We start from the raw sequence: 23,641 nt of genomic DNA, 5'->3' as shown, positions 1-23,641 counted from the left end.
ATGGGTAGGAAAAGGGATGAGATGGTTTGCGAGAGAGTTATAACAGATCCACGATCTGGAGCAAGGAGTTGGAGAATGTAATTTTTTAGATGGCAACAATTGTCCCCAATGTTAGGCCAGAAATACGCTTGATTCTTTGTGTGTGAGAGATGTAGTTTGGTGTCTAATTTTGATTTAATCCTGAGCAGAAACCAGACAACTAATCTATCTTTTGTTTCAGTATTATGGGATATGCGAGTGTCGACATGGCAACCCAGCATCTTTTTATATTTAAAAGCCCGAGAGAGGTGCCTGTTGTGTGCCTGAAGCATTTGCTGAATGTTTTGTTTGCTGGCCTGCAGGATGGGACCGTCACAATATACACCAGGACAAACGGTGAGTGAGCGGCAAAATGTTGGGTATGTGGCGTGACTTCCTCCGCCCAGCTCCTGACCCCCAGCTGTAAAGTGAAACAGTAGCTTTCTCCAGATTACTGGTGCAGCTCTCATTGAGCCCTTTGGTATCATCGAGGGGTGGGTTTTGTAAAACCGATTCAGCAACCTGAGCAAGAACTATACTGTAGGGTTTCAACCTTGTCTCCCCAATCGCTTGGGCATGTCTTACTCAAAATTTCTGTTTGAGAGTGTGCTGCTGGTAAAGCACAGCTGGTCAGACAGCATCTGAGGAGCAGGAGAATCGAAACAGAATCAGAAGTTCTTGGGCTAGAAGTTATGGTCTCCATTAAAATGGATGAAGTCATCGCTGTGTGCAGATAGTTACTGGCATGGAACAATCTTGGAACAAAAGTGAACCCCCTCTCTCCCTTACTCCATGTGATTAATCTCTATCAGACATTGTGTTGGGTGATAAGTGGGTGCCTTTGGTTGTAGGTGTTTGAGCTCAACTGCACCTGTTGGCCCCCACCTTGATTTACTGCTGGAGTGATACCCAGTGGTGTCTGTATGTGATTGTGATCAGGGAATCTCGTTTTGCTCTAACTCGTTCAATCTTTTTCTCCTCACTTTTTTTCCAGATGGGAAATGGGAATGGGACACTCCCCACTTGGTAAAGGTTGGTTGCGCTTCGGTTGAAACTCTGCTGGCAGTGGATGAGACGGTGTGGGCTAGCTGTCGGAACAAGGTCACGTTGATCAATGTTCCTTGCTTCACTACAAGGGTATGTACGCTGATATGACTGACAGCAGATGCTCCTTCCCTGAGCATTCTGATTGCATGGGCAGCCTTTTTAATCAAGTTAATGAGGTCTAGATTCTTCCCTTCTGCTGCAGCGAGTCGATCTTGAATCTGACGCATTGAGGAACATTGTAAAGAAAATTGGTTAACTCTCTGCTTTCCCCCCCCCCCCCCTCCCATTTCTGGATACTTCAGTGTGAAAATTCTTGAAAAAAGAATATATTAACAACATATTGAGAAAGCATATTTCTCTCTCCCAGATAGCAGTGCCCAAACTGGGTACCTTAAACCGAGAGATCCTCAATACACCAGCACTGCAGGTGTACCTATACCACATGGACTACAGCAGTTCATGATGGAGGTTCACCAACACCCTCTCAAGGGACGTTAGGGATGAGCAATAAATGCTAACTCAGCCAGTAGTGTCCACATCCATAAATCGATGCATTTAAAAAATATTCCTGTAACAAACAAAGATAGTTGGAAAGGATTCAGAAGAGATTTACCAGGATGTTGCAGTATATGGAAAGTTAGAATTTTTTTTGATTAGATTACATTCCTTACAGTGTGGAAACAAGCCCTTCAGCCCAACAGTCCACACCAACCCTCTTGAAGAGTAACTCACCCAAACCCATTCCCCCTAACTAATGCACCTAACTCTATGGGCAATTTAGCGTGACCAATTCACCTAACCTGCACATCTTTGGACTGTGGGAGGAAACCGGAGCACCCGGAGGAAACCCACACAGACACTGGGAGAATGTGCAAACTCCACACAGACAGTCACCTGAGGCTGGAGCCAAACCCAGGTCCCTGGTGCTGTGAGGCAACAGTGCTAACCACTGAGTCACCGTGAAGGCTGGGATGTTTCTCACTGGAGCATGGGAGGTTGAGAGGCAACCTTCTAGAGGTTTATAAAATCATGAGGGACATACATATAGTTAATGATAGATGCCTTTTCCCGAGATGGGAGATTTCAAAACCAGGAGGCATATTTTTAAGATAAAAAGAGAAAGATTTTAAGACGACATGATGGCAACTTTGTTTTACAAAGGGCAGTTTAAGTGTGGGATAGAGGAGATGATGAACTTCCTCAGGAAGTGATGATGTGGGCACAGTTACAATGCTTAAAGATACTTGGGTAAGTACATGAATAGGAATGGTTTAGAAGGCCAGGGACAGGCAGGTGGGACTTGCTTAGTTTGGGATTGTGTTTGACGTGGACTGGAGGGCTTGTTTCCATGCTGTATGATTCTTTAATTCTATAATCCTGGGAAAAACACCAATCCTGTTTGCTTTCTGAGATTTGTAATATGGGCAACAATATGGCAATGAGAAAGAAAAATGGGAGTTCTTTGCAGTGTTACTATAGCTATGCCTTTGTGTTTTTCACTGTACATGTTTGTCCTGTGTTCACTGACCATGCAGTGGCGCGGTGCACAGTTGTTTATCAGGATGGGATTTCCTGCAAGGCATGGGTCAGGAGGTGGTGATTGTGCAAATTACAATCTGTTTTCTCTGCAGGTGAAATGAAAATAGTTCAGTGAAAACTACATCTGGTAGATTTTTAGCTTGTCATTCTGGGATGAGAATGTCCTGGGCAAGGCTAATATTTATTAACCAACTGAGCAGCTTGTTAGGAGAAAGTGAGGACTGCAGGTGTTGGAGATCAGAGTCGGAAAGTTGTGGTATGGGAAAAGCGCAGCCGGTCAGGCAGCATCTGAGGAGCAGGAGAGTCGACGTTTCAAGCACGAGCTCTTCATCAGGAAGCCGTTTGCTAGGCTGTTTCAGAGGGCAGTTAAAAGTCAACTGCAGTGCTAAGGATCTGGAGTCATGGAGTCATAGTTATAGAGATGAACAGAACGGAAACAGACCCTTTTGGGCCAACAAGTCCATGCCAATCAGATATCTCAACCTAATCTAGTCCCATTTGCCAGCACATGGCCCATGTCCCTCCAAACCCTTCCTTCCTATTCATATACCCATCCAGATGCCTTTTTTAAATGTTGCAATTGTACCAGTCTCCACCACTTCCTCTGGCAGCTCATTCCAGACACGCAGCACCTTCTGCGTGAAAAAGCTATCCCTTAGGTCCCTTTTATATCTTTCCCCTGTCACCCTTAAACCCTTTAGTTCTCCACTCCCCAACCTCAGGGAAAAGACTTTGTCTATTTATCCTATCCATGCCTGTCATGATTTTATAAACTCTAAGGTTACCCCTCAGCCTTCAGTGCTCTAGGAAAAACAGCCCCAGCCCCTCCCTATAGCTCAAATTCTCCAACCCTGGCAACATTCTTGTAAATCTTTTATTAACCCTTTCAAGTTTCATAACATTCTTCTGATAGAAAGGAGACCAGAACTGCACACAATATTCCAAAAGTGGCTTAACCAATGTCCTGTATAGCCGCAACATGACCTCCCAACTCCTGTACTCAATACTCTGACCAATACCAAACGCCGCCTTCACTATCCTATCTACCTGCAACTCCACTTTCAAGGAACTATGAACCTGCACTCCAAGGTCTCTTTGTTTAGCAACACTCGCACAACCTTACCATTAAGTGCATAAGTCCTGCTAAGGTTTGCTTTCCCAAAATGCAGTACCTCACATTTATCTGAAGTAAACTCCATCTGCCACACTCAGCCCCTTGGCCCATCTGGTCAAGATCCCATTGTAATCTGAGGTATCCTTCTTTGCGTCCACTACACCTCCAATTTTGGTGTCATGTGCAAACTTACTAACTGTACCTGCTATGTTCACATCCAAATCATTTATATAAATGACAAAAAACAATGGACCCAGCACCGATCCTTCTGGCTCTTCACTGGTCACAGGCCTGCAGTCAGAAAATCAACACTGCCACACCACCCTCTCTTCTACCTTTTGAGCCAGTTCTGTATCCAAATGGCTAGTTCTCCCAATATTCCATGAGATCTAACCTTGCTAATCAGTCTCCCATGGGGAACCTAGTTGAACACCTTACTGAAGTCCATATAGTTCACATCCATCTCTCTGCCTTCATCAATCCTCTTTGTTATTTTTTCAAAAAACTCAATCATGTTTGTGAACCAAGATTTCCCACACACAAAGCCATGTTGACTATCCCTAACCAGTCCTTGCCTTTCCAAATGCATGTAAATCCTGTCCCCCAGGATTCCCTCCAACAATTTGCCCACCACCGACATGAGGCTCACTGGTCTATAGTTCCCTGGCTTGTCCTTACCACCTTTCTTAAACAGTGGCACCACTTCAGCCAACCTCTAATCTTCTGGCATCTCACTTGTGACTATCAATGATAAAAATATTTCAGCAAGGGGCTCATCAATCACTTTCCTAGCTTCCCAGAGTTCTAGAGTACACCTGATCAGGTTCTGGTGATTTATCCTCCTTATATGCGTTTCAAGGCATCCAGCACTTCCTCCTCTGTAATATGGACATTTTTCAAGATGTCACCATCTATTTCCCCATATTCTATATTTTCCATGTCCTTTCCCACAGTAAACACTGATGCAAAATGCTCATTTAGTATCTCCCCCCATCTCTAGGGGCTCCACACAAAGGCTGTCTTGCTGATCTTTGAAGGGCCCCATTCACTCACCAGTTACCCCTTTGGCCTTAATGTATTTGCAAAAAACCTTTGGGTTCTCCTTAACCCTATTTGCCAAAGCTATCTCATGTTCCCTTTTTGCCCTTCTGATTTTTTTCTGTTAAAGGCCTAATGCCTTTATACTCTTCTAAGGATTCACTTGATCTATCCTGTCTATACCTGACATATACTTCCTTCTTTTTCTTAACTAAACCCTCAATTTCCCTAGTCATCCAGCATTCCCTATACCTACCAGCCTTACCTTTCACCCTAAGAGGAGTATACTATCTCTGGATTCTTGTTATCTCATTTCTGAAGGCTTCCCATTTTCCAGCCAACCCTTTACCTGCGAACATCTGCCCCGAGCCAGCTTTTGAAAGTTCTTGCCTAAACCGTCAAAATTAGCTTTCCTCCAATTTAACTTCAACTTTTAGATCTGGTCTATCCTTTTCCATCACTATTTTAAAACAAATAGAATTATGGTCGCTGGCCCCAAAGTGCTCCCCCACTGACACCTCAGTCACCTGCCCTGCCTTATTTCCCAAGAGTAGGTCAAGTTTTGCACTTTGGTAAAAACAATGACTGCAGATGCTGAAAACCAAATACTGGATTAGTGGTGCTGGAAGAGCACAGCAGTTCAGGCAGCATCCAACGAGCAGCGAAATCGACGTTTCGGGCAAAAGCCTGATTAAGGGCTTTTGCCCGAAACGTCAATTTCGCTGCTCGTTGGATGCTGCCTGAACTGCTGTGCTCTTCCAGCACCACTAATTCAGTATCAAGTTTTGCACTTTCTCTAGTAGGTACGTCCACATAGTGACTCCATCAACTTTCTTGTACACTCTTCACAAATTCCTCTCCATCTAAGCCCTTAACACTATGGCAGTCCCAGTCTATGTTTGGAAAGTTAAAATCCCCCACCATAACCACCCTATTATTCTTACAGCTAACTGAAATCTCCTTACAAATTTATTTCTCAATTTCTTGCTGACTATTTCGGGCTCTATAAAACAATCCTAATAAGGTGATCATCCCTTTCTAATTTCTCAGTTCCACCCAAATAACTTCCCTGGATGTATTTCTGGGAATATCCTCCATCAGCACAAGTGTAATGCTATCCCTGATCAAATATGCCGCTTCTCCCCCACCCCACCCCCATGCGCTTCTCCCCTTCTCCCCCCCCCCACACCCCCCCCCCCCCCCCGCCTCCCTGGAACATTAAGCTGCCTGTCCTTCTCTGAGCCACGTTTCTGTAATTGCTATGATATCCCAGTCCCGTGTTCCCAACCATGCCCTGAGTTCATCTGCCTTCCCTGTTTAGGCCTCTTGCATTGAAATAAATTCAGTTTAATTCATCAGTCCTACCTTGTTCTCTGCTTTGTTCCTGCCTGCCCTGACTGTCTGACTCATTTTATTTTCTTTACTGTACCAGTCTCAGATTGATCTCGTTCCCAGTATCTCCCTGGGTTCCACTCCCTTTACTGTTTAAATCCTCCCGAGCATCTCTCGCAAATCTCCCTGCCAGTACATGAATCCCCTTCGAATTCAGGTGCAATCCATCCTTATTGTACAGGTCACTTCTACCCCAGAAGAGATTGCATTGATCCAAAAATGTGAATTCTTCTCCCACACACCAGCTCTTCAGCCACGCATTCATCTGCTCTATCCTCCTGTTCCTACCCTCACTAGCTCATAGCACCAGGGGTAATCCGGATATTACTACCCTCAAGAACCTCCTTTTTAAATTCCTGCCTAACTTCCTATATTCTCCCTTCAGAATCTCATCCTTTTCCCTTCCTGTGTCGTTGGTACCAATGTGTGCAATGACCTCCTGCTGGTCCCTCTCCCCCATGAAAATATTCTGCACCCTCCCTGAGACATCCTTGATCCTGGCACCAGGGAAGCAGCACATCATTCTGATTTTTCTGGTCGCAGAACCATCTGTCTGTGACCCTGACTAAGAAGTCTCGTAACACAATCGATCACTTGGAACCAGATGTACCCCTCATTACATTAGGGCCAGTCTTGATACCAGAAACTTGGCTGTTCATGCTACATTCCAAAAAAAAAGTCCATCACCCCCTACATTTTCCAAAATAGCATACTTGTTTGAAATGAGGATAGCCACAGAAGATTCCTGTCCAACCTGCCTACTTCTCCTACCTTTCCTGGAGTTCCTGATGGTATCTGCAGCTTTTCTCCCTTCCTATAACTGCCATCCATCACATCCCTAGCTCTTGTAAATTCCTTATTGTCTCTAACTGCCGCTCCAACCAATCCATTCGTTCTGACAGGATTCTCAACCAAAGACATTTATTGCAGATATAATCCTCAGTAACCCTTAAACTCTCCTAAAACTCCCACATCCGACAGGAATAGCACATCACTCTACTAAAAACAATTTTGCTCCTTCCAATCTACAGACCCAGAAAATAGCACCGCGTTATTGCTCTATAAAGCACTGCTCCAGGCTAACTTAATACTTATGGCTTATATGTTTCAAACTTAATCAAGGGACAGATCCCAATAAAAACATATAATCAAGAAAGAACCCACTCTACTCACTATTGTGGATTTACAGCAAGGCTATGCTTAAAATTATTTACTTATCTGGTTCTATGCTGTGACCTCCCAAACAGGTTCCTCCAAGATCAGTTGTGAATTTCGCTGTTTGTTAAGTTTCCCTTGGCACATTCCGATGTTCAGTGAATTCAAACAGCAAAGGCAGTAATCAGTGTGGGATTCTTTCCCACTCTCTCCCTTGCTGCCTTTGTCTGTCTTTCTCCCTTTTAAAAGTGCTGCTGTTTTGACTTTTTTTTTCAAAGTTCCAAAACAGTGCAACAGCATATAAAACAGTCATTGGTGCTCCCGGAATTTGAGAAAATCGCCTCCAACACCTGAGGAACTCAAAAAAGGAGCAGCCTGTTAACAGCCAGAAATTTTTCCCCTCCCCGTGTAGTCTAGTGTATATTGGAAGACCAAACTTCCCCTGACATACATCAGTAAACCAGATGGGCTTGTCGAGCAATCTGATAACTTAATGATCTGCATTAATGAGAAACTGCATTTTATTCCAGATTTATTAAGTTTTTTTTATCCTACCAGCTGCTCTGAGGTATATATTGGTGTCCACAGTTTTCATTTAAGCTATTTCTATATTAGCTGTAAGAATGTGCTCTGCAGGCTAAACTCCTTGAGGAAACGCTAATAATGTTGAAAAGGGTGGGAGAGGAAATTTGATGAATTAAAAGTAATGCACTCTAATCTCGCTAGTCTGAAATGTTTGGGACCACTTAAAAGCAAAATAACGCGATGCTGAAAAGTTGAAATCAAAACAGAAAATGCTGGAGAAGCTCAGCCGATCTGGCAGTATCAGTTGAGAGAGAAACTGAGCTAACGTTTTGAGTCCAGTATGATGATTCTTCAGAACAGTTCTGTTTTTATTTTATGCTTGGGACCAAGTCATTTCTGGATTTGGGAATTTTCTGCATGATAGAATTGACATTTGAAAGCCTTATCACAAGTGTGAAAGCTGGAAAACACAGCATGAATATTTATCTGGATAAAGAAATATTTTGAAGCTTTTCGTCTTGCACTTGTCCGAACAATTCTCAAGGAAATCCATCGTAGATGGAAAATAAAATGACTATTTATTTTCCTGATGCATAAAACACTGAAAAATCTTCACAAAGCATTGATAAGAATTATTTGAGTTATCCAAATACTGTATCTTCCATGTTTCTGCTCCCAAAATACTATACAAAGATGATGATGTTAGTGAAGATCTGCCTGATAAATCTCTGGCCAACTGATACTATGTACAATTGCTTTCCAGACCAGAGGGGTTTCAGTGCAACAAGGTTTTAGAAAGTTAAAAATCACACAACACCAGGTTATAGTCCAACAGGTTTAATTGGAAGCACTAGCTTTCGGAGTGCCGCTCCTTCATCAGGTGGTTAGAGTCATAGAGATGTACAGCATGGAAACAGACCCTTTGGTCCAACCAGTCCATGCCAACCAGATATCCCAACCCAATCTAGTCCCACCTGCCAGTACCTGGCTCACATCCCTCCAAACCCTTCCTATTCATATACCCATCCAAATGCCTCTTAAATGTTGCAATTGTACCAGCCTCCACCACATCCTCTGGCAGCTCATTCCATACACGTACCATCCTCTGCGTGAAAAAGTTGCCCCTTAGGTCTCTTTTATATTTTCCTCTCTCACCCTAAAACCTATGCCCTCTAGTTTTGGACTCCCCCACCCCAGGGAAAATACTTTGTCTATTTATCCTATCCATGCCCCTCATAATTTTGTAAACCTCTATAAGGTCACCCCTCAGCCTCCACTCCAGGGAAAACAGCCCCAGCCTGTTCAGCCTCTCCCTGTAGCTCAAATCCTCCAACCCTGGCAACATCCCTGTAAATCTTTTCTGAACCCTTTCAAGTTTCACGGTGGCACAGTGGTTAGCACTGCTGCCTCACAGCGCCGGAAACCCGGGTTCAATTCCCGCCTCAGGCGACTGACTGTGTGGAGTTTGCACGTTCTCCCCGTGTCTGCGTGGGTTTCCTCCGGGTGCTCCGGTTTCCTCCCACAGTCCAAAAACGTGCAGGTCAGGTGAATTGGCTATACTAAATTGCCCGTAGTGTTAGGTAAGGGGTAGATGTAGGGGTATGGGTGGGTTACGCTTCGGCGGGGCGGTGTGGACTTGTTGGGCCGAAGGGCCTGTTTCCACACTGTAAGTAATCTAATCTAATCTTTCCGATAGGAAGGAGACCAGAATTGCATGCAATATTCCAACAGTGGCTGAACCAATGTCCTGTACAGCCGCAACATGACCTCCCGACTCCTGTACTCAATACTCTGACCAATAAAGGAAAGCATACCAAATGCCTTCTTCACTATCCTATCTACCTGCGACTCCAATTTCAAGGAGCAATGAACCTACACTCTGTTTGTTCAGTACCACTCCCTCGGACCTTACCATTAAGTGTAGAAGTTCTGCTAAGATTTGCTTTCCCAAAATGCAACACCTCGCATTTATCTGAATTAAACGCCATCTGCCACTTTGTGGAGGAAGGAGCGGCTCTCTGATAGTTAGTGCTTCAAATTAAACCTGTTGGACTATAACCAGATGTTGTGATTTTTAACTTTGTGCACGCCAGTCCAACACCAGTATCTCCAAATCAAGGTTTTAGAAAACTATGCTGTAGATCCTGCAGGAAGGGAGAGGGAAGCAAGGGGTTTGGTCGTCTTAAGAATCTGAGAGTAGGAATTCGGTGATGACATGGTAAGGACTGTGGGGGAGTTGAAGAGTGTGTGGGCTGAGGCATTTGGAGCTTGGATCATGAGGGGGAGTTTCTAAAGAGCACTGCGCAGAAGGTTTGGGACAGTCTGAAGAAGGAGGAAGATATTTTTAATTTGATCAATCTGGGTACTGAAGTATCTGATGCCTGCAATCCGTCTCACTTTTGACATGAAATTAAAAAGGTGCACGTGCTCCATGCAAGAAGCCTTTTATTTGTAGGCATAATTCCTATCCACTGACTACTTTTCCTGACAGTCAGTAAAATCTTTGCACAGCTGGAGCCATAAACCCATCTCCTTGACGATGGAGGACAATTTTAAAATTTATTTTTAAATGATAGGATCTCTTAAGGCTTTGCATAAAACATTAAAAATTCATATTAGCTGTGAGAAGCTTGAGCCATTTGCATTACAAAGTGGGCAGGAGTTTGTGTACGCTGCAGAAATGATCTTTGATTAATTTCTGTGAGAATATTTTATGAAAGCCACATGAAGCAAAAATGGATTTTGATGCTCCCAGTAGCAGCAATAGAATTAACTAGCAGATGTTGCTTTCTGCTCTAACACCAGAGTATTGCTGCAGTTACTTTTGGCACAGAATGTGCTCTAATCCATTCAACCTTAAAGGGGCACTGTTGTCTTTCTTGGCAGACTTTTGGACATACAACCCAATTCTTCAGAGTCCGTGAGTTCATCAACACTAAATATTTTCTAGAACAGAAAATACCATGAAGATTTGGCCTTCTTTTTAAGCATATTTCTCAAGTCCTTTTCAGAAATGCCTCCATTTCAGCCCAAACAGATTGTATTTTATGCTTCTCTGGTCTTTTGTGTGCAATTCTTGTACCCTTCAATGAAATTAAATACAGCCTGACTTTTACTTCTGTCTTGATTTTAATTTTTAATTTGTGTCCCCTGGTATATGAACCATTCACCATCTTGCAACCACCAAATCCCTGCTAATGTGAGTTGCATACAGAAGTGGCATGTTTTCTGTGTTTTTTTAAATGTTGTTTTATTTGCTGTGATGCTCTGCTTGTCCATGATGGAGATTTTTTTTTGTGTGTGTGGAATTGTTGACATTAACTTGGCCTAGAAATTACCATTTGATGTGCCACTTTACACTTTGGTACCAACCAAGCCCTTTCATTTTGTTGTTTGCAAAAGTCCAGAAGGGTCAGAGTCTGTATACTTCTGCCACTTGCCTTGTTTTGTAAAGGACACTTCCCATGTTACGCTGCATGTTGTTTTTACACAGGAAAGGAGTGCAATGATGGACTTGTTTTAGTATAACATTTTCAGACCCTCAAAGTCTTATTATAGCTTGACAATCAATGAAGTACTTTTGAGGTGTAGGTACCATTGCAATGCAGGCATGATTAATGGTGGGACCTTGAGTACTGTTGTAGAACAAGGGACCTATAGATTCAGGTACATAGTTCTGTTGAAGTTTGCATCACATATAGACAGGGTGCTTAAAAAGGCATTTGTGGCATGCTTGCCTTCATTGCTCAGTCCTTCCAGTACAGGAGTTGGGAAGTCATGTTGAGGTTGTACACGACGTTGGTGAGACGACTTCTGGAATACTGTGTCCCGTTCTGGTCACCCTGTTAGAGGAAGGATATTATTAAGCTGGAGAGGGTTCAGAAGAGATTTACCAGGATGTTGCCAGGAATAGAAGGTTTGAGTTATAAAGGAAGGCTGGGACTTTATTTCACTGGAGTATAGGAGATTGAGAGATGACCTTATTGAGGTTTAGAAAATCATGAGGGGTATAGATAGGGTTAAAGGTAGATGTTTTTTCCCTAGGATGAGGGGTTTCAAGACTAGGCGGCATATTTTTAAGGTGAGAGGAGAGCGATATTTTAAAAAAAAAACATGAGAGACAAATTTTTTTACACAGTGATTCATGTGTGGAATGAACTTCGAAAGGAAGTGATGGGTGCTGGGACAATTACAATATTTAAAGACATTAGATGAGTACGTGAATAAGAAATGCTTGGAGGGGTATTGGCCAAGAGCAGGCTGGTGAGGCTAGTTTAGTTTGGGATGACGTTTTGTTGGACCGAAGGGTCTATAAATGTATGACTATGGCATCCAAGTTGCGCACAGCAAACACCCACAAATAAAAATGAGATAAAAGATCTAGTTTAGTTTATGGTTAAGGGTTTGAACACCAGGGGGCACATCACTGGACTACTTCAAATAATTACTTCATCTCTTATTGCATACCTGAGAGACTGGGTGGGGGTTACCTTGCTGCAATAGTCACATTTCCAACAGTGTGGCAGTCTTTCAGTACTGTCCTGACAGGTCAGCCTAGATTTTACACACATGCCTCTAGAGTAGGATCCTGATCTGCAAGGTTTTTGAAAACTCAAAGGGTGCTTGAGGAATTCTGCGGCTCTTAGCTTAACATTGGCAGCAATGGGATAATGAAACCTTTTCTTAAGAAGGAAACAGAAAGACATCTTGGAACTAAAAATGTAAGGACAAGTATCATACAATATGAATTTCCGAAAGGAAAATCTTCCTTGTTCAACCTCACTGAACTCTTTGAAGGAGTACAGAGTGAGTAGACAAGAGTAATATAGTAGATAAAATGCACCTAGGTTTACAAAGAAGGCTTCAGTAAGGCACTACACCTTGACTTATGAATAATGTCAAGCATGTAGCATCACAGGGTAAAATGTAGGGTGAGTATGTACTGAACATAAGTGTAATCATGAATATGAATAATACAAATGCTGAGAAACAAAGGGTAGCTATTCAAGGTGATGGCACAAACTAAGTGAGATCTGTACGTGAGCATTAGGATGACTTCACCATTTATATATTAGCAACTAAGTCTTTGGAATCAAAAATACAATTTCTTAATTTGCAGTTGGCACCTAATTGGAAGGGATGGAGGAGGGGTGGGTGGTGAGAGAGAGATAGAGGGGGTGGAGGATTGTCAGTACTGAAGTGAACAGTAAAAACAAATCTCAAGAAGCCATTAACAAATTTGAAGAATGGACAGACAGTGGTTGAATTTTAACATTGCTCAGTATGAAGCAAGGAATGCAGAGTCACAGATTTAATTTTTAGATATTACAAATCTAAATGGGAATGAAGGAGCAAGGGGCTGTGGGAGTGCAAATATACAAATGACTGAATGTTGTAATTGTGGTCAATAAGGTCGTATAACAGCAAATCTAGCTCTTGAGTTTATTTCCAGAGGGATAGACATTAAAAGAGAAATAATGCTAAACGTTTATTGAACTTTGCTTAGAGCACACTGGGGAGTAGGGTTGATGTTTTAGAAAATGGTAATAGAAGCACTGGAAGAGGTGTAAAAGAGGACTGAAGTTATCTGAGAGACTAAACCAGATAGAAAAGGACAAATAGGCTGGACCCCTTCGATTGGGAGGAGCTGACTTAATACAGGTCCTCACAATTGAGCATTGGTTTAGTAAACACACTGGGCTGATCTTAACACTCTGCAAGTGGCTGAGCTTTGACTGAGTTGGGATTTTATGCAGGGGAAAACCAGAGACTGTCAATATTCACCAAGAAATCAAGTGGGGAATTCAGAAGAAACTTTTCCACCCAGTGATGACAGACCGTTAAGCTCGCTAACATATGGAGTAATTGAGGCGAGTAGTTTAGATACACTTGAGAGAAGGCTTCAGGAGCATACCAGGGAAAAGGGAATGGAAAGTTATGCTAATAGCTAAATAAAGAGAGCTGAGAAATGGATGGAGTAGGTGGTAAAGACTGGCACAGAGTGGCTAGGCTAAATGACCTGGCAGCATCTTTGCAGAGAAATCAGAGTTAATGTTTCAGGTTACCCATAATGTTAACATAGATTTTTCTCCACAGATGCTGCCAGACCTGCTGAGCTTTCCAAGCAATTCCTGTTTTTCTCCAATTTCCAGCATTCGCAGTTCTCTTTGGTTTTTATTTAGCTTAAGTGACCTGTTTTGTGTGCTTTATATTCTTGAATTCCACACAGTTGCCTGCCACAGAACTGAATGCTCCCACTGACACCCAATTTTTATAACGAATGCACATAACTCTGAATGATACATTTGGGAAAACGTTTTTATTCATTCTTTCCACAATTATTATATGCGTAAAGCCATCTGATTTTATAGACTGAATTGCTGAATGACAAACTAACATTTGATTTCTGTTTGTTCTTGCCTCCTCCTTGGGTATCGAGGGGAGATTCTGACAATATCTGGAGAACTGCTGAAATTTGAGAGGCTGATTTTCTTTGTGTGGAATTATTTTTGGATGCGCTGTGAAACTGGGGGAATAGAAGAGAGAGAGCAAAATCTTGATCTCAGCTAGTCTGCTGAAATATTCTTGACAGGGACTGAATGTACTGTATTTGCTAAAGCATCTGTCAGCAACGAACCAGAAAAGAATTAGTCTGGCTTGCAAGGCTGACTGGGCTTTTTCGACCTCCCCTGATTTTTTTTTAAACGAAAGAAGCACAAACTAGATCTCAGTAGATTTAAGCTGAATTTGACAGCCTCTGTGCTGTAAATTTCAAACATTCCTGGCGCTGTTTCATTTCTCTTTCGCTTCTCGTTCACTGAAGGCGTGGGTCCCTCCTGGAGCACTGTTCCTCAGGGACTCTTATTCCCACATGTATCTCTAAAGAGTCCATTCTTGAAAACGTCAGCCTAGATACTCTCAAGGCTGTGTGAAGGGCATCATGACTGAGCTAAATCTCATCACCCAAACTATTGTCCTCTGGTTAGCAATCAGAAGGAGAAATAGCAGTTAGAAGATTTTGCAACCCTATGCTTCCTGCTGCTGATTTATAGCGTTCTTCTGGGTATCTCGACTTAGCGGCAATAGCAAAGTACATCAGAGACATTTATCCTGGAACCTTCCTGAAGTGAACAGCTCAATAATACTTCGGGGAATCTCGAGTGTGCTGTGTTCTGTGGTGTTTGCTTGACATTTAGCAATTATTCTTATTGATTTTCATTTTAAATTATAAAAGCTGCATCTGTGAGGCATTGCTTCTAATTACAGAAGTGCCCGTGTTCATTCTGAAGTAAATGGACACATTACCTGTTTATGTTGTTGTCAATGGACAGTCCACTTATTTAACTAAAATGAGACTGCTGTGTGTTCCTGATTGAATTGGAGTAAGAGAGGGAGAGAGGCCTGATTAAATTGCAGGTTTATACTTGAGTACGTTAATCAGTTCAAGATTTGCCATTGCAGGGTGGCGTTAGCTCCATCATTTACAGCATATTCTGATGAGGCTTCTGGAATGAATGGCCTTTTCATTGATTGGGGAAGTTTTTCATTTTCTTCAGAAACTGAGAGTCTATACATTTTAGTTTTGAGTGTTTTAAACCTGTTTTATCATTGGTTCAGACAGAAAAATACATAAAGAGGGCAGCATCAGTGTTTGCATGATTGTCCTCAGAACTGCCTGCATTTATTGAGTTACACTCCACAGCTCTGTGCAGTTGTTCGATTCAGTAGAATTCTGTTGAAATGGTTATCCATCGGTGGGGCTGCATGGTATCTGTTTGTACACTGGCTCTTTGCCAGTCGGATTTCAATCCAATGCAAACTGATAGAGGCCAGGTTCCTTTTTTTTCTCCCTCTACTGTTTATGAAGATACTATACAGAACACAAGGTTGGTTTAATCAAATCCATAGTGGGCAAAGACCCACAGCATGAACTTGACTAAATTTGGGCTAATTGCTTCAAGAGTGAAAGTGTTAATGGAGTTGAAAAAGGAAAAATGTCACTTAGGTGCATGGGGGGGGGGGGGGGAAACAAGGTTCTTTTTGGGGCAGCGGCAGAAAACAAATACTTTTTTTTTCAGTCAGTTTGTTGTATTGATTCTTCACTGTAGCACCAGTTACACTAGGGTGCAAATGGCTCAGGCAGCAAACTGTTGTCCATACCAGGATGGAGCCCAGGTAATGTAGGTGGATTGGCCATGGGGAATGCAGGGTTACAGGATAGGGTGGATTTGGGTGGGATTCACTTTGGAGGGTGAGTGTGGATTTGATAGGCCAAATGGCCTGCTCCCATACTGTAGGGATTGTATAATCAGTGGGCAGAAAAAGTACTTGGTGTCAAGGGGCAGTTGATTAGTGCTTGATTGTTCTGTGTTGATTAATAGAGTCTGGTAACTGATCTGTGATCAGTTGGTTAAGCCTGGGTGTGGATTCGATCAAAATAAGCAGAAACATTGCTATTATTCTAAGCACATGGGTTTGAAGCTCAGCATGGAAAATGGTGAAATTTGCATTAAATAAAAAATTCTGAAATTAAAAGCTAGTCTAATGGTGACTGTGTAATCACAATTGATCATCATAGGAACCCATGTAGTTCATTACTGACCCAGTGGGAAGGAAATCTGCCATCTTTACCCATTCTGTGTGTGACTCCAGACCAATGTTAATGTGGTTTGCTCTTAATGGCCAACCAGTTCAAGGATGAGTAGGATGGACAACAAATGTCAGCCTCGCCAGTGATGTCCTTATCCCATACAAAATTTTTAAAAATTGCTACTGGACTGTAAGCATGGGACAAATATTTTGAGATTGCAGAGGTATTTTAAGGCTGTGTCAATAAACAAATTGCACAATTTTTAGAACAATGCAACGATTGCACTGGCTTCTGAGATATATTAAAATATATACAGCAGCTGCCAGGGACCCAAATGGAGGCTTAAGTATTCCCTCACTGGAACAAGCCTGCTATTCTTAGCCCCACAAGCAAAGCTGTGAAACAAAGTTCGAAACGTACCACCTTGAGCCTCTTCTGGGCCCAGCACTTCTGCTCACGAGACCAGTCAGTGGCCTTTCCCCAGCTCTAGGCCCGAGGCAAAAATAGCAACCTGAGCCCCTCACTGAGGAGTCTTGGCTGCACACTTTGAGTTGGATCCCACTGTTCTTTTGGCAGATGACCATCTTACCCATCCCGATGAGCTGGTTAAAATTAGAGAAGGATTAATTCTAGGGGAGGCAATGTTCTCGTGATATTATCACTGTGCTGTTAATCAGAGACCCAAATAGCATTCTGGGGACCTGGGTTTGAATCCTGCCATGACAAGTGGTGGAATTTGCGTTCAATAAATATCTGGAATTAAGAATCTAATGATTGTCCTTTAGGGAAGGAAACTGTCATCTTTACCTAGTCCGGCCTATACGTGACTCCAAATCTACAGCAATGGGGTTGACTCTTGACAATTAGGGATGGGCAATAAATGCAGCCTAGCCAGCAACACCTTAATCCTGTGAATAAATTTAAAAAGAATTAATTTAAAAAACTAATCTGTGCAGTTTGTCAGTGTGGGTGAATTGCATCGGATGTTTTAGCTGCCAACGTAACTTGTGTGTCTGTGATCAGATGTTCTGTTTCCTTTCTGAAAATTATGTTCTGTACAACAATTCAGAGGAAATGCTCTCATTTCAAAGCAGTAGTGAGTCCTTTCTGATTTTCAGTTTTCCAGTTAAAATGATTTGGCTTGGCACTGCTTTGAAAACAAGGTGGTGGAGTTTGATTGCGATTAACGTGACTTCTCCCTCCCAGTGTTTTGAAGCCCACCCTGATGACGAAGTGAGGGTGACTCAGATGATGAAAGCAGGCGGTGGGGTGTGGATGGCTTTCTCAGCCGGCTCCTCCCTTCGACTATTTCACACGGAAACGCTGGAACATCTGCAGGAAATCAACGTAGTTCCACGCAGCACCTTCTTCACGCCAGGTAAGACACTTCTTCTCGCTGTACAGCACACCTGCAAATAGTTCACACTTTGGCCAATTTATGTAATCACCAAAGGCAGCAACGTGAGCCTCTGATTTGAACATTAGTCGTAGGAGTGGTAACCGCTGTACCAAATTATGATGAAATGCAAACCTAGGAAAAGGCCATTGATGTAGGAACGGAAGTAGGCTATTTGGCCCATCATTTTTACACCATTCAACAAAATCACGGCTGATCCTCAACTCCACATTTCCTCCCTTTTTCTCATAACACTTGATCTCAGCCTTGAATATACTTAACGACCCAACTTTGACAGCCCTCTGTATTAAAGAATTTCATAGATTCATCATTCTTTGACAGAAGAAATTCCTTGTCATCTCTAGTAATCACTGGTTGCAGGTTTCCATCTTGACAATGCTCCCCTAATCCTAACACTGTTTTCTATTAGTTAGCCAATCCTCCCTCCATGCTAATATACTGCCTCCAACACCATGGGCTCTTATTAAGTAATCTTCTGTGCAGAACCTTAACAACTGCCTTTCAGAAATTTGATTATATTACATCTCCTGGTTCCTTTTATCTATCCTGCTTATTAACTTCCCAAAGAATTCCATTTTCCCTTTGTGAAACCATGCTGACTTTGCTTGATTAAATGGTGACTTTCTTAATGCATTGCTATTATGATAGACAGTGACATTTTCCTGATGAAAGATATTAAGCTAACTAGCCTATAGTTCTGTTTATCTATTGTCTCTCTTTTGGAAGAAAAATTAGGAAGAACAAGTTTCCTTGAAATAAGTAACTGGCATCTTGTAATGAAAATGTAAAATATATAGTACCCAATATATGGTACCTACCACAGTATTCCAACATCTCAAGCATTACTACCAATTAAATAGCTTAAGTACCTTGAAGTATAGCCATATTTCTATTGACAAAAAGGAGAAAGTGAGGACTGCAGATCAGAGCTTAAAAATGTGTTGCTGGAAAAGCGCAGCAGGTCAGGCAGCATCAAAGGAGAAGGAGAATCGACGTTTCGGGCATAAGCCCTTCTTCCTGAAGAAGGGCTTATGCCCGAAACATCGATTCTCCTTCTCCTTTGATGCTGCCTGACCTGCTGCGCTTTTCCAGCAACACATTTTTAAGCTTTGTATTGACAAAAGCAAGGCAGCCAATATTCAAGTCAAGGTTCAACAAACAGCTATGTAATAATGACCTGACAACTTGTTTGTTTAGTGATGTTGGCTGAGGAAGAGCATAGATTACCTAGAGTGCAGAAAGAGGCCATTCAGCCCATCGTGTATACTGACCCTACACTCACACCCAGCCCCCTACCCTCCCTCCATAAATCCGCATTTCCCATGGCTATTACACCTAGCCTGCACATCCCTGGACACCACGGGGCAATTTAGCATGGCCAATCCACCTAACCCTCACATCTTTAGATTGTGGGAGGAAACTGGAACACCCAGTGGAAACCCAGGCAGACAGGGGGAAGAATACGAGGTAAAAACAATGACTGCAGATGCTGGAAACCAGATTCTGGATTAGTGGCGCTGGAAGAGCACAGCAGTTCAGGCAGCATCCAGTGAGCAGCGAAATCGACGTTTCGGGCAAAAGCCCTTCATAAGGAATAAAGGCAGTGAGCCTGAAGCATGGAGAGATAAGCTAGAGGAGGGTGGGGGTAGGGCGAGAGTAGCATAGAGTACAATGGGTGAGTGGGGGAGGGGATGAAGGTGATAGGTCAGGGAGGGGAGGGTGGAGTGGATATTTGGAAAAGGAGATAGGCAGGTCGGACAAGTGAAGGGGACAGTGCTGAGCTGGAAGTTTGAAACTAGGGTGAGGTGGGGGAAGGGGAAATGAGGAAACTGTTGAAGTCCACGTTGATGCCCTGGGGTTGAAGTGTTCCGAGGCGGAAGATGAGGCGTTCTTCCTCCAGGCGTCTGGTGGTGAGGGAGCAGCGGTGAAGGAGGCCCAGGACCTCCATGTCCTCGGCAGAGTGGGAGGGGGAGTTGAAATGTTGGGCCACGGGGCGGTTTGGTTGATTGGTGCGGGTGTCTCGGAGATGTTCCCTAAAGCGCACTGCTAGGAGGCGCCCAGTCTCCCCAATGTACAGGAGACCACATCGGGAGCAACGGATACAATAAATGATATTAGTGGATGTGCTGGTAAAACTTTGGATGTGGAAGGCTCCTTTAGGGCCTTGGTTGGAGGTGAGGGAGGAGGTGTGGGCACAGGTTGTACAGTTCCTGCGGTGGCAGGGGAAAGTGCCAAAATGGGAGGGTGGGTCATAGAGGGGGCGTGGACCTGACCAGGTAGTCACAGAGGAACGGTCTTTGCGGAAAGCGGAAAGGGGTGGGGAGGGAAATATATCCCTGGTGGTGGGGTCTTTTTGGCGGTGGCGGAAATGTCGGTGGATGATTTGGTTTATGCGAAGGTTTGTAGGGTGGAAGGTGAGCACCAGGGGCGTTCTGTCCTTGTTACGGTTGGAGGGGTGGGGTCTGAGGGCGTAGGTGCGGGATGTGGACGAGATGCGTTGGAGGGCATCTTTAACCACATGGGAAGGGAAATTGTGGTCTCTAAAGAAGGAGGCCATCTGGTGTGTTCTATGGTGGAACCGGTCCTCCTGGGAGCAGATACGGCGGAGGCGGAGAAATTGGGAATACGGGATGGCATTTTTGCAAGACATAGGGTGGGAAGAGGTGTAATCCAGGTAGCTATGGGAGTCGGTGGGTTTGTAAAAAATGTCAGTGTCAAGTCGGTCATCACTAACGGAGATGGAGAGGTCCAGGAAGGGGAGGGAGGTGTCAGAGATGGTCCAGGTAAATTTAAGGTCAGGGTGGAATGTGTTGGTGAAGTTGATGAATTGCTCAACCTCCTCGCAGGAGCACGAGGTGGCGCCAATGCAGTCATCAATGTAGCGGAGGAAGAGGTGGGGAGTGGTGCCGGTGTAATTACGGAAGATCAACTTCTACATAACCAACAAAGAGACAGGCATAGCTGGGGCCCATACATGTGCCCATGGCTACACCTTTGGTCTGGAGGAAGTGGGAGGATTCAAAGGAGAAATTGTTAAGGGTGAGGACCAGTTCGGCCAAACGAATGAGAGTGTCGGTGGAAGGGTACTGTTGGGGACGTCTGGAGAGGAAATAACGGAGGGCTTGGAGGGCCTGGTCATGGCGGATGGAGGTGTAGAGGGATTGGATATCCATGGTGAAGATGAGGCGTTGGGGGCCAGGGAAACGGAAGTCTTGGAGGAGGTGGAGGGCGTGGGTGGTGTCTCGAACGTATGTGGGGAGTTTCTGGACTAGGGGGGATAGGACAGTGTCGAGGTAGGACGAGATGAGTTCAGTGGGGCAGGAGCATGCTGAGACAATGGGTCGGCCAGGGTGGTCAGGCTTGTGGATCTTGGGAAGGAGGTAGAACCCGGGCAGTGCGGGGTTCCCGGACTATGAGGTTGGAAGCTGTGGGTGGGAGATCTCCTGAGGTGATGAGGTTCTGTATGGTCTGGGAGATGATGGTTTGGTGATGGGGGGGTGGGGTCATGGTCGAGGGGGCAGTAGGAAGAGGTGTCCTCGAGTTGGCGTTTGGCTTCAGCGGTGTAGAGGTCAGTGTGCCAGACTACCACTGCGCCCCCTTTATCCGCTGGCTTAATGGTGAGGTTGGGATTGGAGGGCTGCGCGTTGTAAGGGTGAGAGGTTGGAGTGGGGGAGGGGGGTCGACAGGTTGAGGCGGTTAATGTCCCGGCGGCAGTTGGAAATGAAGAGGTCGAGGGCAGGTAATAGGCCAGCGCGGGGTGTCCAGGTGGATGCAGTGTGTTGGAGGTGGGCGAAGGGGTCCTCGGAAGGTGGGCGGGAGTCCTGATTGTGAAAGTAAGCTCGGAGACGGAGGCGACGGAAGAAGTGTTCGATGTCACGGCGTGTATTAAATTCATTGATGCGTGGACGGAGGGGGATGAAGGTGAGTCCTTTGCTGAGGACTGATCGTTTGTCCTCAGTGAGGGGGAGGTCTGGGGGGATGGTGAAAACTCGGCAGGGCCGGGAGCTGGGATCTGGTATGGGTGTGGAACTGGGAGTGGGGTCGGAGCCAGTACCTGGAGTGGGTGTGATGGTGGGGGGAATGGGGGTGGAGGCATGAGCAGGGGTAGTGTTCCCCTTGGGGTTCTGGGGGGTGGGGATAGTGACAGTGGGGTCTGTGGGGGGCGTGTCAGCAGAATGCAGGTGAGTGGCGCTGGTGGGGGCAGAAGTGGTGGTGATCATGGCAGTAGGGGTGGCGGAAGTCACTGAGCATGTGGCATCAGCGATGATGTGAGGGCTGGAAGTGGCTGTGGGAGCGGCCATGATGGGGGCGGAAGTGACATCATCACTCAGCGTGGAGGTGGTAGCTGCATCAGCCGCGTAGCTAATGGCATTTCCGAGGCCAGGGGAATCTTCTGGAATGCTTGAGGAGCGCTGGTTATGGAGGTGGGTGGATAAAAGTGCAAACTCCACACCGACAATCGCCCAAGTGTGGAATCAAACCTGGGTCCCTGGCACTGTGAGGCAGCAGTGCTAACAACTGAGTCACTGTGCCTGGATGAAGGTTTGTATCAGAGAATAGGAGTGAACTTACCCAGTTCTGTCACACTAATTGCGACACAAAACTGAAAAAAATTATAGTCTGGTCGCCTGAGCTTTTGCCGTTAAGCAACATTTAATTTTAGTGTCCCCAATGCTCTCCTTCCTGTCCCATTGTCATTAAATTTTATCTTTGTGTGAGAATGCTTTAAATTACTCCTGCTGTACTATGTCAAATTAATATTCAAATCAGAAGGACTGATCCAGTGGTTTAGGATTTAAGTAATTCTCACAATTATTTGCTAAACCCCATTGACAAGATGCTGGGGGAATTGTGGATGGGGACAATGGGGAATGGGGTGAGAATAGGGTGATCTTGGTGTCCCTGATACTGGTGAATCCCTGAAGTGGAGTGTGAAGAAAATTCCAACACGATATAATTTAACTGCAGTTTTTCTTTCGTGCTGCATGTGTCTAGTTTATAAATGATTTAGGAAAGAAACTTGTTTCAGAAATGTTCGGCTCTTCCTGGTTGTCTTGTGTAAACTTAGTCAACCAGGGCTAAGCATGTACTGTTCAAGTCCATTCACCACATTGCCTCGTCTGAACTCAACACTGTTAGACAGCAAAATACTCAGATGTCAGAAACCTGAAATAATAACAGAAAGTGATGGTAATATTTGCTGTACAGCTCTTCCAATCAAGTCTGTCTTCTTACCATAAAGGGCAGACCATTTTGAGACTGCTGTGCATTCTTTACTGAAACGTTATAATCGTGATCCCAATATGAATGGGCTGCTACACGATGATTCGCCCATTATATTAGCATTTCATCTATATATTGTGTCCATATCACCAGTGAATCAGCAAATGGATGTGCAGAAAGCAAATACTAGTAACAGCATGGACCCAACAAAATAGCCCATTTCAACCTGTTCCAATCATTTTATCACAGCTATTGACTGAAGCATTGTTGGAAAACTGCTTATTCAAGCCAATCAGTCTTTGGAGTCTGAACATAACTCTGTTTTTCGCTCCACTGATGCTGCCAGACCTGCTGAGTTTCTCCAGCGTTTTACTTTTGGAGTCCAGCAACGTTTGCTTTTGTGCATGGACACGCTTGTGGTGCAGTGGTAGTGTCCCTATCTCTGGGCCAGAAGGTCTGGGCTCAAGTCCTGGAGGAATGTCATCACATAGACAGGTTGTTTTTTTTTGAAAGCATAACTTTAAATGAGCTGTTCTTGCATTAAAGGCTGGATTTGAGCAGCATACTGTTGGGAGACTAAACA

General features: G+C 44.2%; 1 protein-coding gene across 5 annotated transcripts in view; it reads left to right on the top strand.

Moving 5' to 3' along the window:
- Positions 1-23,641, top strand: part of LOC140487128 (rho guanine nucleotide exchange factor 10-like protein) — a 205,014-nt gene that overhangs the window by 178,014 nt on the left and 3,359 nt on the right. For all 5 annotated transcript variants that reach the window (XM_072586666.1, XM_072586667.1, XM_072586668.1 and 2 more), the window contains 3 exons: positions 221-375; positions 1,013-1,155; positions 17,625-17,796. In XM_072586666.1, the coding sequence (XP_072442767.1) occupies positions 221-375; positions 1,013-1,155; positions 17,625-17,796 (470 nt within the window). The remainder of the gene's footprint in view (positions 1-220; positions 376-1,012; positions 1,156-17,624; positions 17,797-23,641) is intronic.

This window comes from Chiloscyllium punctatum, chromosome 16 (assembly GCF_047496795.1).
Source record: "Chiloscyllium punctatum isolate Juve2018m chromosome 16, sChiPun1.3, whole genome shotgun sequence".
Lineage (NCBI taxonomy): Eukaryota > Metazoa > Chordata > Chondrichthyes > Orectolobiformes > Hemiscylliidae > Chiloscyllium > Chiloscyllium punctatum.
Note: the sequence above shows the minus strand (reverse complement) of the source record. Positions and strands in the feature narration are given on the sequence as shown.